We start from the raw sequence: 18,991 nt of genomic DNA on the forward strand, positions 1-18,991 counted from the left end.
ACGGTTAAAATGGGAGTATTTTTCGTATTTGTGACATTTTCGATCAGGCACCATAAACGGGCTACCCAGTCCGTGCAAACTGGGGCAGAAAACCCCGTCGCTCGCTCTCGAAAGCCCTCTTCTCACGATCCGCCATTAGGAGTGAGCCTGTGGTAAGATCGCGCTCTGACGTTAAACCGATTATTGTCACTAAATAACCATTTTACCAGAACATTTCAGCTCCAACTACAGCCTGACGTCCTCTGTGTTTGTTCTGTGTAGGTGGGTTGAACGGCAGGATGCAGATTTTCGTGAAAACCCTCACGGGGAAGACCATAACCCTCGAGGTGAGTGAGCCGGGCGGTGGGGGGATGAGACGTTCAGGGGCCGCAGTTACTCACAGTTTTCTGTCAAATAGGAGAATAATTAAACATGTTATTAACCCCATTATCACTCCGATCATCTGTTCAGGTGCTTGAATGTGTTTAAACACCAGTAACGGTAGAGTGGATACGACATAACGTTACTGTCGTAGTGTAGAAATGAAGCTAAGTGGCTAAGCTAGCAGAACACCGTCAACACGTGTGACTGCAGCAGGCTGGACTGGCCGGGTTTCCGTCACCCTTTCAAAATAATGTAGTCAAATCATGTCATACATTCTAACATACACGGAACGGACACGTTTTGAGTCTTATCCAATGTGATGGCAGCTTTGACCGGAAGAAGGTGTCATGGCTGACCGGGTTTCTCTTTCCTCTTTCACAGGTTGAGCCTTCAGATACTATCGAGAATGTCAAGGCTAAGATCCAGGACAAAGAGGGTGAGTTCACTGTACATGTGGTCTGTTTTTCTGTAGATAACTCCCTGCTATAGTAGAGTTAGTACAGCAGACACGGAATAAATGGTGGAATGTGACTATGTGTATTTACTCAAGTACTGTACTGGAGTACTAATGTAGTAGTCACTGGACACTTTTCTGCTTTTAGTACTTAAAGTACATTTTCCTGATTACTTGCATACTTTAAATCCAGTAACCTTTTCAATGCAGGAGTTTAACTTATAACAGAATGATGTGGTATTAGTACTTTTACTGAAGTAACTGATCTGAGTACTACTTCCACTGTTGTAAACTGAATGTCTCCATGGTTTTGAGCAAAATAAGACATTTGAAGATATCCCCCTGGGCTGTGGGAACATTACTAATTTGCAGATTGATAATGAGAAAAATTGAGACTTTAAAAAACAACAGCGTTCTGTCCACATATCAGCCTCCTTCCTGTCAATGACCTGATCAGCTGTTATGCACAGTGTGATAATTGGTCATCTGAGTACTAAGAATCAACTTCAGTCTTGCCTCTTAATTTGTATAAATATTTTCTGCAGTGTAGACGGGGGAAATCCTTTTTTCCACATGTTGAAGCTATAAATTTAAGCTGAGTGAAATATTCATATTAGACACTTTACCCAAATGAAGCCCGAATGAATGTCTTTGGAGCTCCACTGGAATTTAAAATAAAGTTCTGAGGGTTTGAACAAAGTTTGGCTGCACAGCTGTATTATGTAATGAATTAAAGAACAATAAATGGGTAGATTAGAAGTATGGCCATCAGAGAGATGGGTTGATGACGTACAACAAAAGACATGACTGCATGGGCAGCATTGTGAAATATAGCAGATGACCTTTTCATCAGTCCCACACTGGAGACCGGTGACGGGTTAGTTGTGAAACTTGTTTGTATTTGAAAGGTAATTGTTAAATTTAAAGTCTCAATTTCCTTAGTATCAAGCAAATTGTAAAACTTTGAGTTTGAGGTGAACAGCAAATATTCAGCGTGGCATAACTTAAGTTTTAGTTCCTTGCATTGTTTTTTTTTTTACATGAAACTGGGAAATAATAATTGATGCAATAAGGGGTTAAAATTTGAGGTGTTAAAGCTCAGCCCGACTCTTTGAACAAGTGGATGTAGGTTTGTTCTCAGCTCTGCAGTGGTTTTAAATAATCCACACCTGTCAGGCAGACTTCTCAGGTATCAGTGTGTTGATACGTGTGTTTTCTTTTCTGCAGGTATCCCTCCCGATCAGCAGAGGTTGATCTTTGCTGGAAAGCAGTTGGAGGACGGACGCACGCTGTCCGACTACAACATCCAGAAGGTGAGCCGCGTACAGAAAAGTCCTGATCTGACTTGGACTACAGATGTTTCTCTGCTGAATTCTGTCACCACAGTTTGTTAGTCAACGGTTATTTTATGACCACGTTGTGAAACTTGTTAAGAGTTGACCAACCAATAAGCTAACTTGTACACACAGTAACAAGAAACCGGTTTTCTTTTCCTCAGGAGTCCACCCTGCACTTGGTGCTGAGGCTGCGTGGTGGTGCGAAGAAAAGGAAGAAGAAGTCCTACACCACCCCCAAGAAGAACAAGCACAAGAGGAAGAAGGTCAAGCTCGCTGTGCTCAAATACTACAAGGTGCAAACACTTAAATCTTTTCTATCTTTTGTAATGTAATTCAGCATCAACTGCTTCATGTGTTTACTGTCTGCTCAGGATTCAAGTTCTGTTTCTAAATGTGAAAGAGAACCACATAGCAGCTGTTATCAGTCTGTGGTAGTGAGAGCAGGATTAAAGTGGACACTGTAATCTGATTTTGTCTGTAAACATCGTGGCTTTTTTTCAGAACTTGCTCAAATTATTTCAGCTGAAATCAACAATTTTTTTTTTTACCAGTTTTGTTAAAATATGAGGAGTTGAGCGACAAAAACGATGGTATTCCATTGATTACAGTAATAAAACAAAAGCAACGTGTTTTTTCCCCTCGCTACAAATAATACGGGGGTTTGACTTAAGTAAGGAAGCAATTTTAAGACATAACGTGAAATTATAAACTATATCATATACCTGTTTATTCTTTCTGAACAACAATAATCTCGTCTTCTCTCCAGGTTGATGAGAACGGTAAAATCCACCGGCTGAGGCGTGAGTGTCCCGCCGACGAGTGCGGCGCCGGCGTCTTCATGGCGAGTCACTTCGACCGTCACTACTGCGGAAAGTGCTGCCTCACCTACTGCTTCAACAAGCCCGAGGACAAGTAGACTGACCTTAATAAAGACAAAAATGTTTTGACATAATCCAAAGATTTGTGTTTTCTCTGAATTTGAATGACTTCAAGCTGTCAGTCAGGATGGGCCCAGGTTTGAAATGTTAGGCTTTGAACTGTTATTAACATGATTCTACATTTCTAACACGGTAGCCATCTCTTTATCCACGGATGAAGCGGGCCACTGAGCCAAATTTGATTCCAAGTTTTTTCTTTTCCATCGCTGGATTGGCAAAATATAAATTTAAGTTTTCCGCTGGATTTCCAGGATTTTTATTGTATTAATATACAATTTTGAGCAGAACTGATTCATATCAATCTGGAACTATTTTGACTGTCGATTCAGTCATTTTAAAGCAAAAATTAGAAATGTCCTTGTCCCTGGATCAAACTTTTCCAAAGTATAGCTCTGCTACATTTTCTTTGTTAAGGATCATTGTTGGAGTATTTTGGTTTTGTATTCAAGGAAATTGGGGATTTTTTTTTTTTTTTTATATTTCATTGACAAATCAAAACGATTAGTTGTAGACTGAATGAAATTCTACCCTGAGAGGATTTAATGTTGGAGATGAGGTCTAATAACTAAGGTGGTGGAAAAACAAAAATACTTAATTCTTTCCATAAATGTCAACTTTGACGGACCAAACACTTTACCGCTGTCTCACTGATGACCCACTGATGCTGCCATTGCATCAGAAGGAGCAGGGGATCGAACCACAAAGATCAGTGGATGACCCGCTCTTCCCCCTGAGCCACAGCCTCCACAGACAATTAACTAATTAGTCATATTTAAACAATTTTACAGATGCTACATGTCCTGTGTTTAAACATGACAGACCGTTTAAGGAGTCCTGACTGGGCTGACTACTGCATTTAAAGACCTAATATTAAAGCTGCAGTAGTCAGTATATTTTTGGCATCATTCGGCAGAAATCCCATAATAACCTTTCAGCATATTGTAATTCAAGTGTTCTGAGAGAAAACTAGACTTCTGCTCCTCCTCATGGCTCTGTTTTCAGGCTTTAGAACATCTAGCCCGTGACGGGAGACTTTGACCAATCACAGGTCAATTCATTGAGGGAGTGTTCCTATTGGCTGTGCTCCAGTCATGTGACCAAAACTTGGCGTTCCTTCACCAGATTTCACAATGGCGACGGCGTCACAAACTTTCTCATTTAACAACTAAACCGTGCACTACAAGATGATTCTGAAAACATCTGAGGAGAGAAATAGGTATTAACGTAACATAATATCGATTCATATTTGATCACCACTGCCTAGTTTAACCGTTCAATCGGAGTTCGTGAGTGATTGACAGCCGGCTCTCATAGACAGCAGACCTCAGATCAGCTCTGACTGCTTGTTTTCCTCCGGTCTGTGAAATCTTGCAGATGCCGTTAGGAGCACCGGAGGACACAGAGACACATGATTTTTTCAGATTACCTGTTTCATGTATTACTATCACGATATAGCGACCGTTTTATAAAAATAACTTTTTTTTTAAATCATATTTGCTCCAATCTCGCCTACTTAAGCTTTAATCTCTGGGAAATGAAAATAATTTCTCTCTGATTGTTGACATTTTTATAGGAAAAGGTTAATGAGCAGGTTAATTGTGTAATTGTGTGTCCTCATGTTGAGCAGAAAATCAACATGTAATCTGTTCTCAGACTTTTCCACCTGGTTCTTGTAAGATGCATTATCAGTGTTTGTCCAGCAGGTGGAGCTGTGCTATGTTCAAAGACAGTCTGGAAAACCTGCAGAGCAAAAGTTCAACATTTCATCAATGTGTTGCACTGTCCTCTGATCAATCGGACAAAACAGAAATGTTAACAATGAAAAAAACAACCTTTAAATCAAAACGATTACTTTAATTAAATATATATATTCAGGTGATGCATCAAAATATTACTTTTAAACCAAATTGATGAGTCAGCATTTTGACCTGTCATGTAAAAGTAAGGTGGGTCAAAATCATAATTTTTTGGGAGATAGTTAATCAAAATTTTGACTTCTTTTTATGTAGAATTTCTGACGGGGTTTTTATGTTTGAGACAGGTCGATGTTTTTTTGTGTATTGTTTTAAGTGTGACAGACACGTCTCCTTTCCTTCATTTCTTGTCTTTGTAACTCTTTTCCGCTCCAGATGAGAAGATAATGTTAAGAGATGGGAAATAAACATTTTTTTAAAGGTCCAGTGTGTAGGATTCAGTGCCATCTAGTGGTGTGGTTGCACATTGCAACCAGCTGTGTACCCCTCCGCTCACTCCTCCCTTCCCAAGACTGAGGTGACGTGAGCCGCTGAGGGCAAAACCTTGGAAACACCGTTCGCCTCGCTCAGAGGTCATCCATACCATAATAACACTACTTTAGGAGCAACAGAAGTCAGACGGCGGCTGGTGGTACCACGTTACTAAACTGCGTGTCGGAGAACTACGGTGGCCTTCAGGTAGTCTCTCTGTAGAGGCAGTGTTTGGTTTGTCCGTTCTGGGCTACCGTAGGAACATGGAGGACTCCATGAAGAAGACCCGCTCCATATGTAGATATGAAGGACTCATTCTAAGCTAACGGAAACACAACGATTCTTAGCTTCAGGTGATCATACACTAATGAAAACACAGTTATGCATATTAGATTCCATTTCTGCTAATAGATCCCCTGAAATGCTACACACTGGTCCTTAAAAGTAAACACGACACAAGTCAACAAATTTAACATTTCAATTTTGATTTATCAAATCTCACTTTGGATTTTCTATCACAGTTTTGACTAACTGACTTTTTAGATCATATTTGTGTTTGTATCTCAGAATTTGAAGTCATAATATCTTAACTTTGACTTTCCAGGAAGTTCTTCTCCTGTCATCTTTTAAGAAATGTAAACAAAGCTAATAGGGTGATAGACTTAAAAAAAAGTCTCTTGTTACCATGCTCTAAACCCAACAGGATGTCGGACATTTTGAATTTTGTGTGTTTTTTTGTGTATTTTTGGTTATTTCCAGGCTCTGTACTTTAACAAACTCCTCCTACAGATTTAACCCGATCAACTTCAGATTTGGTCGGTACAATCTAAAGACCTTTGTGATGAGAAGTTGTTCAAATCCTGAGGTTTTTTGAAACGGCGTTAACGTGGCGTGGCGGAAAATTTTCATGATTCGCCATTGAAAGACAAACTGTTTTAACTCAACTGTATTTGGTCCAATCTGTTCCAAACTTGACCTACTTCATAAGAGTTCAGGCCTGAGGACATCTACATGGCAATATTGACTCAGTCATAGCGTCACCTACTGGAAACAGGAAGTCAGCATTATGTGATAAACATCATCCGATTCACATGAAATTGACATTGTGTGATCTACACTTGATAATGAGCAACATAATGCAAGTTTAACGTGTGTTCTCTAGCGCCACATAGTGGACACAGGAAGTGGTGAAAAAATTGCAATAGGTCATTTCCTGTGCCACTCAATCCACGCAGGAAATAACGTCTAACTTGTGCGTGCAGTGTCCAATGGTCACTGAAATGTACGGGTGTGTCGACCGGCGTCCAGCCAGTACCCCCGACGTGCGAGAAGGTGCGAGGGTCAGTTCATCGCTGCTTGCAGCTTTAATAGGGTTTTTTTTTTTTTGTCAAGCTATAGAACAAAATGTTATACATATTTTGGGAGATGGATAATCAAAATTACATTTTGCAAGTAAAAATTTGATTTGACCATCTGATGATTTTCAGTTTCCATTTTTTTTTTTTTTTTTTACAATTTGTTTTTTTTCAATCACAAAATGGTTTTGAAAAAAGTAAAGATTGTGTCTGTTTATATCTTTTGTATGTCATAACGTATCTTTAATCTATTATTGCCAACTTTTCATGTTTTCTTCTTTTCCTGGTAAAAAGGAGCTTCCATGATTCAGAACACAAACAGACCACAGGTGAAAGAAGAGCTTGTGTACTAAAATAAGGTTATTTACTTAAAAATCGTTACATTGGACAGACTGTATACAGAGTTTTCATTTCCTTGGTAAACTCATAAGGCACCGAACCAGATGCTGTACAAAACAACAACAACACCAAAACAAAAACATTACACATTTACATATTAGAGATTATTCCTATACGGGGACTTTTACTTGCATATTTATTATAGAGAAAAACACTAAGTTACTGCTCTTAAATGTGAACTGTATGAACGGTTAGCTTCATTCACCCACACACACACACAAACACTCACACACACACACCAAGCCAACACGTGCACGTCGTCCCGCTGCTGAGGAGAGAAAACCAACACGTAACAGTTTAAAGGACCAGTCTAACATTTCAGATCCATCTCTGAGTCCAGTACAGAGAGAGAGGCCCAGGGTGTGTTTAGCCTAGCTTAGCACAAAGACTGGAAGCAGGGGCAAACTGCTAGCCTAGCTCCAAGTAGCTAACTGCTTCTAAATGTCTATTTTCTTTCTGTTTCTACACCTGTTCAATAAACAAGATAAAACATATCAAACAAATCTGAAATATTTAGAGGTTTCTTTTTATTGTGCTAGGCTAACAGTTTCCCCCCGCTTCCAGTCTTTGTGCTAAGCTAGGCTAAACACATTCTGGACTGGTTTCCCAAATATTATAAATGACAAAGTTTTGTCCCGAAATGCAACTGAAATAATGATTTTAATGCCGTAGAATGAAGAAACATCAAATCTTATTTTGAAATAAATGAATCTTATGTCTGATTGGACGAGTGAAACCCGAGTGGGAGCAGCAAAGTTCATCTACGAACACTTTTTAGACTATCTGAGCGACAAAGATGCTCACTTAGTTTGATTTTATTTTCAATTTACAGTTTTAACATTTACCGTATTTATGTCAGAGACTTTTGTATTGTGTTGGGTATGAAAGAAATACTAAAATAAATCCGTGAAATAACTCCTTTGCTTCATTTCCTTTGTCCTTTGTCAGTCTTTTCCATTCCAGATGAGAAGCTAACGTTAGGAGATGGTGAAAGTAAAGTCAAAAAACACAAGTTAAAATATGTTAACACTTTAGATTTTGAATCAAAATATTGACTTCTAAAAGTCAAGAATGTGTCTTTTTACATCATATTTATCTCTTTGTATCTCAGAATTTTAAGCCATAATATCTTAATTTTGACATACCAGTAGGTTTTTCCTGTCAAACAAAAAGAAAAAAAGAAGCTAGTAGTTTTTTTTTGTCAAACATACTTCATACTGAAGTCTAAAAATAAAGTTATATGACTTAATTTACTATTATTTAGTACTAAAATGACGCCTGAAATCTTAACGGCACTTACAGAGCTCTCATCGGTGCGTTTTCCCAACCAGCAGTCAACGAGCGCAGCACCAGACTTCATTGGATTATAAAACAAATTAGGAGATGTGGGCGTTAATTCAAAGGTCTTGGGAACCAGAACGGGTACCCGGGCTGTCACTTCTTCAAAAAGTGAAGTTTGAACTAATTCGAACCAGCACGAAATCCGTAATTCAATAGCTGGGTGTCCTCGAGACAAACCTCTTCAAACACTCGGTTGCTCTTTCAGACGGTAAATGTTGAACCCAAACAGCTTATTACAGATCCAATATTATTATGAAGATCCACCCTAACACATTCTGGTTCTATTTATCAATATTTGTTTTTCTGTTACGCATTTTGTTTTCTACACCTTTTTATTTATTTTTAGCTTCTGTATTATTTATTGTTATTCAGCTGAAAGGAGTTAAATGTAAACCTATTTACTTTGATACTTTTGCCTATTGCTTCAGTTCTTGTTCAGGATAGAGAAGTGAAGTCCTGCCCCCTTCCGGTGGACCACCATGGGACCGCATTTAGGAAAAAATATGTACGGTAGTTAACGGCGAGAGACAAATAGTTTTCTGATCCTGAATTGTGCTGTGAACCATACGAGCACACATACCATGTTTGTCATTGTGATTGTTAAAGTACTGTGAAAATACGCAATTAGACTACACACCCAAAAGTGGTGCCGGTGACGGGACTTTTGTGACTTGCAAAATGATCTTTTAAATTGACAAACATCATATGTGTGATTCATGACGGAATTCAAACACGATCAAAAAATGATTCGTCTCTCGCCGTTGACTACCGGACGGATTTTTTTCCGAAATAAGGTCCCATGTAGGACAGAGCCGGGGATCGATACTCGATACCTTTAAGATATCGACCTGAATAACCCAGTACCGAGTACTATTGAAACTTCTCCAGTCAAATGATACCTGCGTTTGATCCTTTTTGTGCCCAGATCTATTAAAAGAGGACTGTTTGTATGGCGTTGTTCGTGGCTAATCACCGCAAGCTTTCTTTGATTTAATGCGACGTGTGATTGGTCCACTACTGCAGCAGCTACAACCCCCATACAGCCGGGATCGCCTGTCTGCACACGGCCCTGAACACGGAGATGTCTGAGCCGGTGGCTAGCAGCTAACCGTGCTAACAGTGTGAACAGCCGCAACATTGCTGACAGAGCTAACAGTTTAAACCTGGGGGGGAACTGGAGGGTGGGCGTTACGCTACACACACACACAGACACACAGACACACACACACACACACACACACTCACACACACAAACACACACGCACACAGCTTCCATTCTGAAGCAACCTACTGTATTGGTATCAGTATCACTATCAGGGGACTGGTATTGGTACCGACATCGTACTTTAGTAAACGATACCCAGCCCTAATGGGGTATACAGGAAGGGGAGGGACTTTATCTCTCTATTGGCACTCGGGTCCTTTTGGCCCCACCCACTGAGGTTTAACTCAACCAATCAGATGTCTTCGTGCCACCAGAGCAGCTCAACCTCTTTATAACTGATCAATCTCCTGACAAACGAGCGACAGACAGACAAGATGTGGACAGACAGACGGACAGACAGACAGGACGGTAGACGTCTCCGTAGTGACTCCATCATCGTCTCCTGGAGTCGGCTGGACGTCAACACCACTGCAGCATAGTGTTCTGTTTTTTTTTTTTTTTTAAATCCTCTCATGAGTAGGCACGGCATCTAATGATAACATTTATTTACACATTAAAATTCACATATTATAATAGTACCTTTTCTTATAATTAACTCTACTTTTTAGAGTGGAGATATATTTCAATATGGCAGGAGAACTCAGTCCTGAAGAGAAAATAACAACAAAAAAGTTGGCATTTTTGAGCGTTTTGAAACAGGCAGAAGTGGAGGAAGGCGACGTGGACCCGCGTCCTGTCTATTCACAGCGAGCATCAAGAGACCCCCTCCTCTCCCCTCCGTCAAAATTATCTTTATCGTCTCGTTTGGCTTTCACAGAAAGCGTCAAACCTGGCAGAGAGAGGAGGAAGAGGAGGAGGAAAAGGAAGGACTCCATGTTTGTTTCCAGATAGACTGAAGATGGAGGAAGGAGGAGGAGGAGGAAGAGAGGCACAGTTCAGCCCTGAAATGGGTCCATTATTATCTCCCAACTTCTCCTCTTCCTCGTCCTGATGAAGAGGGGTGCACTGAGCCTGATCAGGTCCAGGACAGGATGCGTGTGTTCTGGGTTCAGGTGGGACGAAGAGGGGGAGGAGGAGGAGGATGAGGGTGGTCAGATCTTGATGTCCTGGGACTCCACCATCTTGGCGAGCGTCTTCTTCACTCTGAGGATGGTGAGGCGGGAGGCGGGGTTATGAGCCCAGCACTCCGACATCAGCTTCAGCATGGCCCGAAGGCACTGCGGAAACACCGACAACACACACAGTTAGAACAAAATCACTCCAATGGGAGGATTCTCTGTTTATCTCAGTTTCATATCTCCGGATAGGGAATATTTAAAATGAATCTTTCAGCTGTTGGCAGTTATAACAGGCATTTTTCACTTTTTTTCTGACATTTTATAGACAAATACTCTCTTGATTCAGTTTCTCTTCACCAAACTGAATATATTTGGGTTTTGGTTATTTGTTGCATAAAACAAACAATTTGAATACTTCTCCTGGAGCTGTCAAAAGTTCAAAATTGTTTTTTTTTTTTTTACAGACAAAAAAAAATCCTCTTTTTTACTCCGTAAAGTGAATATTTTGATATATATATATATATATATATATATATATATATATATATATTGTTTTGGACCGATCGAACACAGCAAGACATTTGAAGACGTTATGTTGGACTCTGAGATCAGCTGGGATGTACAACATTATTCAAGATTTTCTGATTTCTGAATCAATTCAACAAGATGATGATTGACTGATTAATCTACAATGAAAATAATCGTTAGTTGCCACCCTTAACTAAAGAAAGATTGATGACGTTATATTAGGGCTGTCAATCGATTAAAATATTTAATCGTGATTTATCGCATGATTGTTCATAGTTAATCGCGATTAATCGCAAATTAATCACACATTTTATCTGTTCAAAATGAACCTTTAAAGGGAGATGTGTCAAGTATTTAATACTCTTATCAACATGGGAGTGGACAAATATGCTGCTTTATGCAGATGTATGTATATATTTATTATTGGAAATCAATTAACAACACAAAACAATGACAGATATTATCCAGAAACCCTCACAGGTACTGCATTTAGCATAAAACAATATGCTCAAATCATAACATGGCAAACTGCAGCCCAACAGACAACAACAGCTGTCAGTGTGTCAGTGTGCTGACTTGACTATGACTTGCCCCAAACTGCATGTGATTATCATAAAGTGGGCATGTCTGTAAAGGGGAGACTCGTGGGTACCCATAGAACCCATTTATATTCACATATCTGGAGGTCAGAGGTCAAGAGACCCCTTTGAAAATGGCCAGTTTTTCTTCGCCAAAATTGTGAATAGTTGGAACGTTATTTAGCCTCCTTCATAACAAGCTAGTATGACATGGTTGGTACCGATGGGTTCATCAGGTTTTATAGTTTCATATGATGCCAGTATCTTCACTCTAGCTTTAAAAGCCCGTTACAACCTCCAAAAGATTGATTGTGTTAATGCATTAAAGATATTAGTGGTGAATTTGCGTTAAGGCGTTATTATGGCGTTAACTTTGACCGCCCTAATGATGTTATAGATCAGCAGTAAACACAAAGTACAGCTGAGGCTGAAGAGATGGCATTCGTTTTGCAGATATTTGGTCATAAACCAAAGTAGAACTGCAACAATTAGTTGAGTTAATTGATTATCAATCGAAAGAAAATTAATCTGCAACTGATTTTTAAAGAAAATTCTGTTTTTTTTCCTCTTGTTTATGTCACAATAAAGGTCATATTTTGGGGTTTTGGAGTGTTGATCGAAGAAACGAGACATTTGAAGATGAATCTATATCGAGTCTCACCTCGTCACTGTTCCAGCGGTTGGACACTGTGGGCCGCAGTCCTTTAACGCAAACCACCTCCAGCATGTCTTCATAAGACGGGTCAGAGGGCACCATCTCATAATACGGCAGCTGGTAGTCCTCCACAATACCTGAGCAGAGAGAAGAAATACAGTTTCTTACACAAATACTTCTGTTCACAAAAATCTAAAAAAAGGTAAAGTTTACAAAACTTATTAAAACAAAACTATTGGATTTACATTGCCGAATAATCAGCTAATTGTTTGGTCGATAAAATGTCAGATAAATGTCCACCGAGCTCAGTTTGGCGTCTTCACATCTTGTTTTCATCAAAACTCCAAAGAGGTTCAGTACACTGTCAAATAAGACCGAAACTGTCACATTCAAGATGCTCAGAACAGCTCTTATTTTAAATATTAGTTTCATTTTTGACATTAAAAAAAATTGTTGCTGATGAATTCTTTGTTAATCAACTTAATCTATTCACAGTCTAATAGTTTCAGCTGTACAAGGAGGAACCTTTGTTTATTCCTAAATTCAGTCAACTCAGTTTTCTGTTATGCTTTCAATTATTATAACATTGTTTTCTTTAAGGCGGGGTTGTCATTCCTTTGATTTTATAAAATATCTTAATATGTGAGAAAGGTTTGCCAAACTAATGTTTTAATGTTATTTTGTTAAAGATGGAAATAGAGGTCCTGAGCTGTCTGCAGTAACATGTTTTCACCAGCAGGTGGAGCCACTTAATTCAATAAAACAATCGACTGAACTTCTGCTCTGTGCAGATATCTTCACTGTCCAATCACAGCTGAGTATTAAACTACAGAATATCTTCACTGTCCAATCACAGCTGAGTATTAAACTACAGAATATCTTCACTGTCCAATCACAGCTGAGTATTAAACTACAGAATATCTTCACTGGCAAATCACAGCTGAGTATTAAACTACAAAATATATTCACTGTCCAATCCCAGCTGAGTATTAAACTACAAAATATCTTCACTGTCCAATCACAGCTGAGTATTAAACTACAAAATATATTCACTGTCCAATCCCAGCTGAGTATTAAACTACAAAATATATTCACTGTCCAATCCCAGCTGAGTATTAAACTACAAAATATATTCACTGGCCAATCACAGCTGAGTATTAAACCACAGAATATCCGAAAATGACAGAAATGTGTTGTGACACTAAATTAGGGATGAAACTAACGATTATTCTCTCTATTGATTAGTCTGACGAAAACTAATCTGCAACTATTTTGATGATCAAATAATTGTTTCAGCTTCTGAAATGTGAATATTTGATATTTTACCATCATATATTTTTTACAGACATTTCATAGACATTTTACAGACAAAAAAAGGTCTTCAGTAATCTTTCAAGAAAAAACAAAACAAATATTCTCTGGTTTCAATTTGATGCTTTGTGATGTGAGAAAATAAAAAATCTAGTTTAAAAAAAATTGTTTTTGACCTTTTGGTCTGACAAAACAAGGAAATTAAAGTCATCATGGCTTCTGAGAAGTTATGTTTTCACAATCTTTTAATATTTGAGAGATTAATCGATAGTGAAAATAATATATATAGTTGCCTAAATAAAATATAAAGTTGCTTATTCCCAATTAATCATTTAATTTGTGAAATATTATATAAACTGTGGAAAACTGGCTTCATAACATCTTTAATTAGCTCGCTTTGTCTGACTTACAGTCCAAACCTTAAAATATTCAATTTACTGTCAAAACAAAACAGAAAATCATATCTGAGAAGCTGAAACCAGAAAACTTTTGGTGTTTTTGCTTGAAAAATTACTGAAACGGTTGATAGTTGTCAGTTTATTTTCTGTTATTCGACTAATCGTATTAGTTAATACTGGTGTGTGTGTGTGTGTGTGTGTGTGTGTGTGTACCTCCGGTGACGCAGCGTCTGGCCATCTCCCAGATGACGAGGCCGTAGCTGTACATGTCGGCCATGATGTAAGCCTGGAAGTGGTTCTTGTTGAGGCTCTCGTCCAGGACCTCGGGGGCCATGTAGCGCCTCGTCCCCACCCGGGTGCTCAGAGGGACGTCCACCTCGTTAGTGTCACTACGGCAACGCAGACCAAAGTGCTGTCAGTCACATGCTGAGGTCACTGTAGTTTATACAGTGAATTCAAGTTCTAATAATATTAAGAATAAACACCTTTAAACTACCTATTGTATAAAAAGTGAAAAACGAGCCGTAGATAACCCGTTTCCACTTTTATGAGAAATCGGTCTTGAATTTTGGGAGAATATTATTTTGGAAAATAGTTGTGGATCAGAGTCTCTGCTGTCTAACATAAAACATCATAAAACACAATAAAAATCACATTAAAGAGCAATTTAAGAATAATCTATTCATCATTTCCACAGTGAGGAATTAAACAGATGTGATTTTAAATACAAGGTTGTTTACAGTATGTGGCATTGATATGTTGTAGGGATGCACCGATACCACTTTTTTTCAGACCGAGTACAAGAACAAGTACTTACATTTAAACTTGTATCGGTACTCGCCGATACCGAGTACCGATACGAGTACTTCTCTGTGCCAAAAGACCCTCGTTAACAGCCAGCTGGAGGGTGTGAGGGGCGTCAGGGGTCTGTGGCGTGTCTGCGACCCACCCGACCCTTCTTGAAACACAGACCAAGTAGTCTAACGCACGCGCGAGTCAGAGGGTGCAAGCAAAACCCCGTGGCGCAGTGAAAGTGAGGGCTGGTGCGCGCCGGCTGAGGTGGGATCCCGGCCCAGTGGGGTCGGGCGCAGCGCCGTAAAGTGGTATCGGTGCCGTTGTATCGGAGCCGTTTTGCTAGTTCCCAATACTGGTATCGGTATCGGTGCATCCCTATAATGTTGTTTTATTTATTTATGCGTGACACATCTGTGATGATCTACACAGAACACATGGTATGTGGATTGATGCTGAACCAAACTTTTAGCCGTACACCGTTAGAAACATGTGCTGCGGTTAGCATAATAAGCCGATTGGCGAGTCGGTCACACTGTGGCGAGTGCAAATGAAACACCGGAGCTGGAAGACGGCGACTGCAGGTTCCCGCTCAGCTACAGCAGCACCAGAGAGAGAGGTGTGTATAAGATAAGGACGGTGTGTCGGCGTCGCTTCACCGTTGTAGGTGATGTGAAAGGAAACACATCAAACATGGATCACAGCATAAGAGATGCTTTTCAGTTTTAGAGCCTATATTGTGACCTGTTGCCTTCTGGGAAAGTGTTTGTTCAGTGTTCATACAGTGTCATACAGAAGTGTTTGAAATGTTCCTTATTTTTATAATGAAATTAGTTTACAAAAGTTGCCAGGGGACAAAATGCTCCGTCAGTCCCCAGCAGGAGGATTCTGTCTGTCTTTGACACCACGGTCTGCTCAAAATGAATGAAAACAAACAGATCCTCATGCTTTGTTTTTTTTCCCGCTGTACCGACCTCACACCAAACCGGGACTCCTAAACCAGGGTATGAACCCAACTGTGACTTCTGTGTACCGCTACACCCCAAATACAAACATCAACAACAACAACCAAGCTATCAGGTTACACAAATTAAAATTTAAAAACTAAAACTAATAAGCAACAACGTGCTGTGTTAACAATGCGACCCGACAGCATACCTGTTGAACTTGACGGCGAGGCCGAGGTCGGCGATGCAGCAGGCGCCGTTCTTCTTGATCAGGATGTTCTTGCTCTTCAGGTCTCGGTGGGCGATGGCCGGCTTGCCCTGCGTGCCGTAGATCTCGGTGTGCAGGTGACAGAGGCCGCAGGCGGCGGAGTACGCCAGCCGCAGAAGAGTCTGCGTGTCCAGCGTGGTCAGCTTCAGGTAGTCGTACAGAGAGCCGTTCTCGTGGTAGTCGGTGATGAGGAAGAGCTGCGTGAAGGCGCCGGTACCTTTAATGTCAGCCGCGATGAAGCCTGCAGGACGGAGAGAGATGATTGACAGGTCAGACCTCCAATGATGAGGGAATGTTGTAAAAAAAACTTCAAGAAACTTGATCCAGTTAGTCCACAGTAGTATGTACAATTTGATATAAGGTACCTTAGGCTGCATTATATGTATGAAAGGCTTTATACAAATAACGTGTATTATTATTAGGGAAGGGTATTGTTAGGATTTTATCAATACTACTACTCTCAACGGTATTCCTTATCGGTTCTTTTTCATAAATAAATGATTGCTTTTTAATATACTACTTAAAAAAAGAATAAATTCACAACAGGATTTTAATTTATTTATACTATAACTAAATGTTGTTTTAGGAAAAGCAAAATCACTATATAAACTAATAAATAATATTCCTGAGTGAAGTTAAGAAAAAAGCTCATCAATACTAATAATAATTTAGCACCAGTGCCCGTTTAATATTGGGTTTCTGTACCCATTACTAATTATTATTATTATTATAGCATGCATGTCCAACTGCTCAGTAAAAAAAAAATTCTAAAGTATTTACCAACAGATCCATTCAAATCTGTAAAGTATGAAAATCAAAGGGACGGCCTGTTTCCTGTGTCATGGTAGGAGAGCTTAAAAAACACACACACACACACTCCTTCCTCTCTAAATGAATTACTGCGTCTACAGTACATCAGAACGCTGTCTGTCTCTGTTTAAAAGCGTGTCGCCGTCGTGTCTCATCAGTCTGACAGATGACAGGCGACGCTCGCCATCATTAGTTTAAATCATCAACCAAATTAAAAATCAATCGAGGTATTGCTCGGTCCTGGAGTCCTGCAGTCTTCGTCTGGGGCTTCGAGATCACCGTTCACATTTTCATGCTGATGTTTCCAATCAAAGGAAAGTTTCAAAATGTTTCAAATCAGTCTAGATTCATAAAGGTGAAATATAAGAGATGGATGTGATTTGGTACCAAGGATGTTTTCGTGTCTCATCAGGACCGTCTGGTAGATCTCCGTCTCTCTGAACCAGCTGGCTTCCTCTCGGGTGAAGAAGACTTTGACAGCGACCTTCTCTCCCCTCCAGCGGCCCAGCCACACCTCGCCGTACCTCCCCTTACCGATCTGACGCACCATCTGGATCTGCTTGGCAATGGTCCGTTGCACCTGAGCGGGAAAGAGAGGAAGACAAACAGTGGGGCGAGAGAGAGAGAGAGGAGGTTTAATGATGAGTGGAAGTGTCATTAATATTGTTACCAGCTGCGACAGCGACGCTGGTATTGTTTTCATCTAGTGAGTCTGTGTGTGTCATTGTTGGAAAATGTGCTCCTGGATGGAACGGAAACTACCACAGAAGCTGTGTTTATATTTGTGTTAGCGTGATAGAGTGATCAAGTTTAACTTTAGAGTCGAAGCTTGGATAAAATGTTGGGTGGGTGAAAAAAATTTAGTCAACTATGTATCGCAATTTTTTTTACGATTTTAGATTTTTTAATGCCAGAATCAATATAATGGTTTCACTTGAGTCTATGTGGAGGTAGAAGGAAGCTACCTTTTATTGTTGTAGTCAGAGTAACATGACATCCGTTTCAAGACCAAAACAAAGCCGAAGCGATTGGATTATATTGACCAGTAGTTTAAAACATTACATGTCCCTTATAAATTAAAAAGAAAATACCACTAATCTGTGAGGGAAATGTCTTTATTTTTTAATTCCTGACAATGATCCTGATATATTTGACTTCAGGACATCTCTGACTACAGACATGCTGAAAATCAAACATTTTTACTGGATTAATTTAGATATTTTCCAAAATAAAAGTCCCTAGAAGTGCATGATTCAACTTTTTCCCCATGGTCTGGTGTTAAAAAAGTTAACAAAAATCACAATAAATCATAATATCGAATCCGAATACATATCAAATCGGTACCCATTTATCGTGATAGTATCGAGTCGGTAGATCAGCGTATCGTCTCAGCCCTAATACAGATGGACACTTTTTTCTGCAGTTCTCAACACAGAAGTATTTGAGATGTATTCAATTTATAATGTGCATTAATATGTGTTGGGGATGGGTCATGATTTGAAAAATCATTAAATTATTAAAAAAAAAACCCTCACTTATAAAAACTCACAAAAACTGTCTTGGTTAATCTTTCCACAGATCCAACAATTTGGTGGAAATAAAATAAACCCTCGATCATCGCATCTGATTTGAAAATGTACCGGTTCTACACACTGTTTGCCCCACTGTCTCTCAGAGGAGGGTGGCGATCTTCGAAGAATGGTCAAATAGTTCACAGCGATTATAGAATAATATTTTGCTTGAAATACCCATCCCTAATATGTGTGTAGTTTTATGTAATTAATGTGTATGTGTGTGTCCTCCAGGTGCAGTACTGTGTCCTTACCAGCAGGGGGAGCCCGGAGCCACTGCCGGAGCTCTGTGATTGGTGGATGAGGTCTTTGAGTGACTCTCCAACAGGAATGAAGACCTCCTGCTCCAGATCCTTGTGATACCGCTGACGCTCACTCTGCCATTTATACCTGACACACACACACACACACACACACACACACACACACACACACACACACACACACACACACACACACACACACACACACACACACACACACACACACACACACACA

At 39.7% G+C, this 18,991-nt stretch overlaps 2 protein-coding genes across 4 annotated transcripts in view; one reads left to right on the plus strand and one right to left on the minus strand.

Moving 5' to 3' along the window:
* The first annotated feature begins 62 nt into the window (after nucleotides 1–62).
* On the plus strand, nucleotides 63–3,106 carry rps27a (ribosomal protein S27a). The gene is made up of 6 exons (XM_037781368.1): nucleotides 63–152; nucleotides 262–326; nucleotides 745–799; nucleotides 2,045–2,130; nucleotides 2,316–2,447; nucleotides 2,921–3,106. The coding sequence occupies exons 2-6, from the start codon at nucleotides 279–281 to the stop codon at nucleotides 3,068–3,070; spliced, it is 471 nt and encodes a 156-aa protein (XP_037637296.1). The 5' UTR covers nucleotides 63–152; nucleotides 262–278; the 3' UTR covers nucleotides 3,071–3,106.
* Nucleotides 3,107–7,014: 3,908 nt separating this feature from the next.
* LOC119495137 (bone morphogenetic protein receptor type-1A-like) overlaps nucleotides 7,015–18,991 on the minus strand; it is an 85,944-nt gene continuing 73,967 nt past the window's right edge. For 2 of the 3 annotated variants that reach the window (XR_005208364.1, XR_005208363.1), the window contains exons 8-14: nucleotides 18,748–18,883; nucleotides 17,310–17,502; nucleotides 16,056–16,353; nucleotides 14,319–14,494; nucleotides 12,403–12,533; nucleotides 9,654–10,794; nucleotides 7,015–9,605 (exon numbers count right to left, since the gene is read on the minus strand). Coding sequence is in view for 1 of the 3 variants with exons in the window: in XM_037781367.1 (XP_037637295.1) it covers nucleotides 10,669–10,794; nucleotides 12,403–12,533; nucleotides 14,319–14,494; nucleotides 16,056–16,353; nucleotides 17,310–17,502; nucleotides 18,748–18,883 (1,060 nt within the window). In the remaining 2 variants the exon portion in view is untranslated. Of the gene's footprint in view, nucleotides 10,795–12,402; nucleotides 12,534–14,318; nucleotides 14,495–16,055; nucleotides 16,354–17,309; nucleotides 17,503–18,747; nucleotides 18,884–18,991 lie in introns of all 3 variants that reach the window. The other variant, XM_037781367.1, reaches the window with a different exon arrangement.

Source organism: Sebastes umbrosus, chromosome 10 (genome assembly GCF_015220745.1).
Source record: "Sebastes umbrosus isolate fSebUmb1 chromosome 10, fSebUmb1.pri, whole genome shotgun sequence".
Lineage (NCBI taxonomy): Eukaryota > Metazoa > Chordata > Actinopteri > Perciformes > Sebastidae > Sebastes > Sebastes umbrosus.